This window comes from Nicotiana attenuata, unplaced genomic scaffold (genome assembly GCF_001879085.1).
Source record: "Nicotiana attenuata strain UT unplaced genomic scaffold, NIATTr2, whole genome shotgun sequence".
In the NCBI taxonomy this organism is placed as follows: Eukaryota; Viridiplantae; Streptophyta; class Magnoliopsida; order Solanales; family Solanaceae; genus Nicotiana; species Nicotiana attenuata.
In genome coordinates, this window is record NW_017673703.1 from 13,244 (window position 1) to 22,249 (window position 9,006).

The following is a 9,006-nucleotide window of genomic DNA, read 5'->3' on the forward strand; positions in this document are numbered from 1 at the left end:
TCAAGGACTCAAATATTGAAAGAATTCACTCGCTCTCACAATGAAACTCGTATACCTCCCAAAGTTCGTACCATAGGCTTGCCCATAGTGTAAGACTCGACTAAGTTCAAGTTCCATCCAAATTCATTCCTACACACAATAAACATGTAACGAGCATATTATATGTTTATAAACATGTAATCTCCCGCAACTCACATAAGAAATTATATGCAAACATACTCAAAAACATGCATTTTTCTTCACTTATCAGCTCGCGAATTACTTTGAGCAATTTTTCTTCATGTATGTTAGTCAAGCTGGATGAGATAATCACGGGAAATGTCTCAGAGTTCCCCAAATAAGAATAGCGAAGATGCGCTGGTAGGGGCTTAAGTTCTTTCTTTGGAGCTTCTTCAATAGATGGCTTAGGAGGGGTCGGAGTGACAGACCTGTCCAACTCCTCAAATTTTCCAAACCCATGGACATAACTGCAGGACATATCAAGTACTATCTCAATTTCTCCCATCATTTCATCTTCACTATTTTCTTCTTCCCCAATCAAAGCTCGTTCAAGAGGATATACGACTCATATAAGGCACTAAGGATGTAGCATCACTTTCCACCATAGAAATCATGGATAGCTCTTCATAGTGGGCTGGCAATCTGAGTGCTTTACATACATTGAATACATCCACACGATAACCTACTCTCATTGTCATATTTCCTTTGCAAACATCAATAATAGCTCGGCCCGAGGCTAAGAATGGACGTCCCAAAATAAATGGGGCTTTCTGATTAGGCTCGTAGTCTAAGATAATGAAATCAGCAGGGAATATAAAAGACCCCATTTGAACTAACTCATCTTCAATCACTCCTTCTGGATGAGCAAGGGAGCGGTCAGCCAACTGTAAGATTACAATTGTTTTGCGTGGCTCACCCAACCCCAACTGTCTGAACACAGATAGCGGCATCAAATTGATGCTCGCTCCAAGATCACATAAAGCTCGCCGGACTGCATGCTTACCAATCGATATTTGGATAGTGAAACTATCCGGATCCTTCAATTTCTGAGGTAGCTTGCTTTGGATTCTAGAGCTACATTCTTCATTAAGTGCCACAGTTTCGAACTCGGTCAGCCTCCTTTTATTTGCCACTATGTCCTTGATGTATTTTGCATATTTGGGCACTTCTTGCAAGATGTCTATCAAAGAATTAATTTGCACCTGCTTCAAAATATCAAGAAACTTTTTATACGCGGCATTATCCTTCACTTTATGTAATCTTTGAGGGAACCAAGGTGGTGGCCTAGCAACCAATGGTGGGGGTTGCTCAACCACCGCCCCTTCAGCTAGCTTTTCTAAATCCTTTGATTTTTCTGATTTTGATTCTATAATGGCTGACTTCTTATTAAAAGTCACATGTTTTCTCTATTTTGACTCGACTTCTTCTAATTATCTCCCATTCGTCAATGACACGGATGCCGTAGGATTAGCTTCAGTGTCACTTGGAAGAGCTCCAACTGGTCTTGTATTTTGGGCAGTGGCAAGTTGTCCCACTTGGCGCTCCAAATTTCTCATTGCCGTGGCTTGGGCTTGCTGATCAGCCATCAATTTCTTCATCATTTCCTCATCGTGACTTGTTGAGTTTGCTTGTTGTTCAGCCTGAGGTGGTCTATATTGTTGTTGAGGTGCTTGTGGTTGATATTGATTTTGAGCACCTTAATTTCCTCCCCAAGAAAAGTTTGGGTGGTTCCTCCAGTTGGGATTGTAAGTGTTATCATATTGGTTTGTCTGGCCCCTATTTGCATTACCCACAAAACAGACGGACTCTGGATTAACTGGGCATATATCGCTCGTGTGACCCTCTCCACATACTTCACAAAACACTTGAACCTGTTGCACTGGTTGAGCTTGTTGCTTGTTAATAACCATGGTCATCTGATTGACTTGGTTGGCCAGTGTAGAAATCTGCGCTGATAATGCGGAGACGACATCTAACTCGAGAACCCCTGCAGAATTTTGCACCGTGTATCCGCCCATTTCTCCTTGCCAATCCAAATTGCTTTTTGATAATTTGTTCAATAATGCATATATCTCGTTAAAGCTTTTCTCCAACACTTGACCTCCAGCTGCATCATCTACCACAATTTTTTTCCAGCATGTAGCCCTTCTATGAAAGTGTGAGCTAACACTTTGTTTGTTTGATTGTGATGAGGACAGTCTATGAGTAGCTCTTTGAACCTCTACCAAGCTGAGTATAGAGACTCCCCCTCTTTCTGGTTGAAGGCGACTATCTTACTTCTGATCTTTGCAGTTTTGCCTGAAGGAAAGAACCTTGCCAAAATTTTTCTTGCAAAGTCATTCCATGGTGTAATAGAATTAGCTGGTTCTGCTTTCAGCCATCGCTTTGCTTCACCCAACAGAGATAACGGGAAAAGTGTGAGCCTCACATAGTATGGAGTGACCCCGTTAGTGATATAAGTATCACTAATGTCCAAGAAGTTAAGGATATGCTGTTGCTGATCCTCGTGTGGAAGACCCATAAACTGCCCATTCGCATGAAGTAGCTGGATCATGCTCTGTTTCAGCTCAAAGTGCCCAACGATCCTGGGCTTCACTATGCTGGAGGTGACATTAGCAATGCTGGGCATTGCCACCTCCTAAACGGCCATATGTTCCTCTGCCACGTTCACAGAAAATTGAACAAGTGCCTGAATATTATTCGTGTCCCTTGCTTCCCTCAACCTCCTATGAAATGTTATTTCAGGTTCGAGGTCAAAGCCTTGAAGTTGGTCCGGGCTTCTGACCCTGCGCATTCAATCAGAGTTCCTGAGATCAGAGGAACAATCAAGTAACGTTAGACTTGACGAAATAAACAGTGAAAGCAAAAACTAGAAAGTAGTCAATATTCAAGTCCCCGACAACGGCGCCAAAGACTTGTCGCTCCCAAACGCACATGCAAGTATACGTGATCGTACAAGTAATAAAATAAAAAATCGAGTATCAAACCCAGAGAGACTTGTATAAACTACCCACTAAATTTACCAAGATTGCTATTCAGTCGAGCCAATTCGAGTTCAAGAGTGTAATTATACTAAACAATAATTCTAAGTAGTAGCTAAATTATCAAGCAGTAAAATAATTGTTATGTATTCGGTAGAGACAAATATTCCAGGATTGTGATCGATTCACCAATCCTATTGTGTTCTAGTTAACTCTCCCTTTCATATAATTCACTCATAGTTGCTAATTAATCGATTATTGCTCTCATAGCCTTCTCCCCAAGTACTACTCGCCTATTCAAAATAGATTACGCCTATATTCCTATGAAATCAATCTATTAAGAACGCATTAAGGTTACGATATTTAATTAAGCACGGTGACTAGGTATAATCCAATCCTAACCATAAATTCGCCCCCTCAGAGTTAAGATCACGCTCTCTTCAATTCATCTCTAATCTAAACATGGCTTTTCCCAAGCATAGCATAGATAGTAAATAGAACATAACTGCTGGCCAGACAATTAAGCAATTAATCACAGAATTGAAGAAACAACCATATATTAGTGAATTGTAATCAAGGTTAAGTCAACGTTAAACAACAATATTCATGGCTAAATCACAACCCCAGAACTATGGGTTTTAACCACTCATGATAATAGCAAACAATTTCATAAGTGTTGGATAATTGAAAATACTAAGAAAAGATGAAGAAATCTGAGATGTTCTTGCTCCCGAATGTTTCCTGTGTGTATTCTTCCTTCAAAGTGGCGTCTCCCCCCTAAAAATAAACTGAGTCTTTCTTTTATACGCGTTGGGTAGGTTAGGGCCGAAATAACTTTGTCCCGAGCAAAGTTGGACAAAAACCACGCCACCAGCGTCCAGCCCAGCGCCCCATGCTGACAATTTGCACATAGTGCCTCTGGCGCCACAGGTAGCGTGGGGCGCTGAAAATGCCATTTTTGCTTTTTTCGTCCGTTTTGGCTCTAATCTCGCACCTTTTCGCCCCAAATTTCTCCCGGATCATTCCTACACATCAAAACACCTTAAATTAATATAAATCAACATATTTTACATCCTAAATTCACGAAACAAGAGTAAAACATAAGGCGATATACATATAAATATATATACTTTAAGCTAAACATCAACATGTTATACTCTTTATACTTTTAAAATAAAGGAATAGATGTCAAAATTTAAGAGCTAAAATTAATTGTGATTTATGATACCCGTGCGTAAGTTATAAATTTTGTAAAATTTACTTCAGTAAAAGGGAAGGAATTAATGATTCGATTGAAAATGAAGTAACTTTCGTATTTCAATATCTGTAATTTTCTCGCAACGACGAGAATATAATTTTGATTAATGGTGGCATGGCATGGATGGCAACCCAATTGTAAATCTCTTTCACTCGTGAAATATGTATATTTAAACAAATTGAGAGCGACAACTACAATTGACCCAAAATGCCTAAAAAGGCAAAACTTGTCCTAATCATTGAACCTTATCATTGATTTGATTTTTACTAAGTGGATGTTGATAACTACGTCAAACAATGATATTAGTATATCAATAAATATCAACACGGAATCAAGGACTCCATCTTCAACATGTAACTAAAGTTAGTTCGCCGCCATTTTTAGCTAATTATCTAAAATTAGTGGTTGGGTTGAGAACCACACGTATGATGTTTCATGTTTAAATTACAGAGGAGATAAATGTATTTTTTTTTTTTTTTAACAAGTTTTGATCAACCCCCCGCACCCGCCCTGCAAAGACCCATCCCGTCCCACCCCGCGTAAAGAAAAATTTATTTTGTTACTTTTGCTAAAGAAATATAAATTTAATATTTGAAATTTAAGGATATAATATTAGACTATTAGCTACTTGTATCTTCAGTTCAATTGCCAAAATAACGTTAATTTTTTATTTATAAGAACTTGTTCACTTAATTTCTCTTTTCAGAACGAAATAGAACTTCAAAATGATAGTAATCTCTTTAAAACAACTTAAGAAAATATAGTTATACAAAATTGTTAAGTTTAATGTGATAAATAATAAGATGCGAAATTGGAAGTTAGAGTACAGTAACTTTATAAATTCAAAACCCATCAATGTTAAAGTGAAATAAAAAAAAAAAAATTCAAAACCCATCACTGTTAGCTATATTCTAGGTCTTGAATGTGTTATTTATTTTGTTTTCTTTACTTGATTATGGTTCTAAGTAGGTGGTAATTTTGATTTTATTGTAAATTGGCAGCGTCAAATCAGTAGAAACATATTTCTAATGTTTTTCTTTTTCTCCTTTGATAAAACTTGCAGATTTATTTGTTTCGAAGATCAAAATAGTATAAATCAGTATTAAGTGTGTCAGACAAAAAAAGATGCTAGCTAAAAAAATAAATTCAAGACCATAACTGTTTAAGTTAGTAGTATAAACTTTGAAAGCATTTTGAATTCAAAATTTTAAGTAAAACTCCTAAAACCCACAACCTGACCCGCACTTGCATTAGATTTAAAAAAAAATATTTTCACCTGCCCCACATCTTCCCTGCACCGCACAAGGTAAAACCCACACCGCTCCGAACAAGGTAAAACCCGCCCTACACCCGTCCCGCCCCGCCATACCTACGGCCATGAGAACTAAAGTCTTACGAGGCTATCACTTCGATAGGTGGGACGTTCGCCCATATGCATTTTTATTCCTTGATGACACTATAAAAAAAACCCCAATTGCTAACGGATTTTACCAACAACCCGAATTTGTTAGTGTATTAGCAACAGATTACTAACAAAATGGTAACTAATTTACTTTTTAAAATTTAGTAACGGATTCCTAACGAATTGCCGACCAAAATTTTACTAACTAAATAATTTAGTTGGTAAATATGGCGGGAAAAATAGGCGGCTAATCTAGCAACTGCTTACTAACGGATTACCAACTCAAATATTACCAACAAACATTTTTCGTTGGTAATATTACCAACGGAGTACATATCCGTTGTTAAATATGGTGGGAAAAATGAAGTATAGTTTATTAACAGATTAGTAACGAATTACCAACCAACTATTTACCAATAAAAGAATTTTGTTGCTAATTTACCAACCAATTTAAAATACGTTAGTAAATTACCAACCGAATGGTATCGGTTAGTAAACTTGCTAACTGATACTAAATCGGTTGGAAATCTTTACTAATAGATCAAGATTTTGGTTTGTAATTTATTAACAGATTAAAATTAATTATTAATATTACTTATTATGATGTGGAATTTGTTAGTAATAATTACCACCAATAATGGAGCCTAGTTTCTTAGCAAATTACCAACTGCTATTGAAATAGTTAGAAAATTTATCAATATATAGATGAAGTAGTTGGTAAATTACCAACTAGCGTTGAAACGATTGATAAATTTAACGATAGATACAAAATCAATTGGTATTTTCTGATAGATCTAGCATTTATAGTATATATATCAATATATATCATGAATCACACTCCAATATTGTTTGTGCACGAATAAGAATCATCATGAACTAGAGTAACACTCCATTCTTTAATAAAAATTCATATACAACAATTATATTTTTCAGATATAAATATTCAAATATTTGGTTATAGACTTCCCACTAATAGACACTTGGGCAACATTCACTAGTATAGTAGTATTAGCTAGTAGCCGTGATGCTCCTACATTATTAAAGAATATTAATTATATGAAAGTGTGATCGATCTGAATTGTTCGAGTACTTCAAATCATATATTTTTAACAAAATCATAAATTAAATATCATACTATCTCAATGTAAGTACCGAAAAAATTTATCTCTTTTAGACTTTTATTCGATTGCTCCGAATATATTTGTTATTTGAGATTATCAATAATATTTTCGAGTATTATTTTTACTTTATTTTTTAAGTTAATTCAAATTATACAGTGTTACTCTATCTCTATTTTTCTTTCTTTATACATTATTTTACTATTCTAAAAATAATAAGTTCAATGCCTTACCCATTAGATATTATCCCATATATTCAATGTTAACTAGTTATACTAAGTTCGGGGGCAAGTTGTGGTACCAAATCAGGGCTCCTTTTGACAAAGTCTCTCCAAATTATTTCAACAATACTGACTCGATCTCATCATCATTCATGTCGTTTCCTTTAATCCCGCAAGTATATAATATATTCATTAGGGTCGGTTGTCCCGTTATATTTGGGTATATCGGGCATGAAAAACTTTTTAGGAATGGGCATTGGAGCTGCTCTTTGAGGGAATGGTTTCTGCATGAACTTTTTGACATCTAAATCTTTCAAGACGGGGGGTGCCCCGATATTTGATCAACACGGGAGTTATAGGTCTCCACCTTTTGTCATTGTCCTCAATCTTCTTTTCCCCGGACTCGCGATCCTCTTGGTGAGCTCTTCGAGTATCCTCATAACGATCCCCGAGCCATTTTCTTTTGACATCTCTAGCGCCGGCTCAACACTTCGAGTGTTTTTCGGTTCAGCTATACTCGGAGTTTTGTTCTGACTCTGAAGTTGAGCGATGGCAATCTGTTGAGCTTGCAGCATCTCTAATATCACTTGGAGGCTGACTCCCCCATCTCCTATACCTTGTGCTCCTTGGCCCTCAGATCGAGCTTCCTCGTGTACACTTCCTCTGGGGTCTGTGTCTAAATCTGCATTTAAAGCAATGTACGAACTAACATCAACATGGTTCCACATTTGGCACTTCCCCAGGGTTTATCGATGGTACACCGACAACTACATTGTTGTTTTCCCCATGAAATCCAAGACCTTCGTTGTCATGAACAGGTGTGTTTTGCGAGTTTGACATGTTTAATCCTGAGAATCAAAAATTTCCTGACAAGAAAAGTGTAAAAATATACTGTGTTATGAGAATCATTAATGAAATAATCACTATTATCTTTAGCCCCACGGTGGGAGCCAAACTGTTTACCTCGAAAATACGAGTAACAATTAAATTTGATTTGTGGTTGTATAGATATGTGATTTAGTTTAATAATAATTAATAATCAAGAAGTATAAAGTGTAAATGAAAGAAATGAGTGAATCAAACCAGTGTTACTAGGCAGTATCGACCTCGAGCTCAGTGACCTCGAGATGGATTAAGGACAATAAAATAAGAATAATAAAGCTAAAGGACAATTCTGATGAACAATGAGCGAGAAAAGTAAGAGAGTATGTTCTTGCTAATGATTAGATCCCCTTTACAAATAATTGGGGTCCCCTTTATATAATAGGGGAACCCTAAATAAGGTACATATCCATTTACAGTAAAGAATCTTATTGGGATAGCTGTCTAACCGCCTAGTACGGATTCGTACAAATCTATTCCGAAATTTACGCCATTAATTTGGGGACGTGGCAGGAATCTTGCTCATTTTGTTATAAATCCATAACGACATTACCTCGAGGCCTAGTCATAGTCGAGCCCCGACGTTCCTCGAACACTTAATTCTTCGAGCCTTGTACTCTGTCATCGAGTTGGAGCCTAGTTCATCGAGCTTGAACTCGATCCGTCCTGCATTTGGGCTTAAGGCGATCCCTCGAGCCTAAGAAATCGGGCATACCTGATTTCGACCGTATACAAATTTCATTGCATATTCGAACATTAAATAATTAGCTACATAAACTATTTTTGGACTTAGTTTATATTTTGTAATTCAAACATGAGTGCAGTTAAAATTTTATTATTTTAAACAAATAGTTTGGTGCAATTAAAATTTATTATTTTGTATGATAATTTAATAACCAACGATACATGTATAAGTCATGTGATTAGTTAGTATATACATAGTTTAAGAATCAAAAATAAAATTACGAAAATACTCAAAATGGAGAAAGCGATATAAATTGGAAAGTTTCCAAAGAGACAAAGAATATATATATATATATATATAAAGGATAATTAATGCTAAAATTCTTATAATTAAGACGTACGTTGTTATATGTCTATCTTTATTAAGCTGTGTGCAATTTTATAAGACAAATAAATGTCA

The 9,006-nt window shown here is 36.2% G+C and overlaps 1 protein-coding gene across 1 annotated transcript; it reads right to left on the reverse strand.

The window, feature by feature from the left end:
• Positions 1 to 548: 548 nt before the first annotated feature.
• Positions 549 to 1,601, reverse strand: LOC109217070. The gene is made up of 2 exons (XM_019381299.1): positions 1,484 to 1,601; positions 549 to 1,366 (listed from the first exon to the last, which is right to left on the reverse strand). The coding sequence occupies exons 1-2, from the start codon at positions 1,599 to 1,601 to the stop codon at positions 549 to 551; spliced, it is 936 nt and encodes a 311-aa protein (XP_019236844.1).
• Positions 1,602 to 9,006: the final 7,405 nt, after the last annotated feature.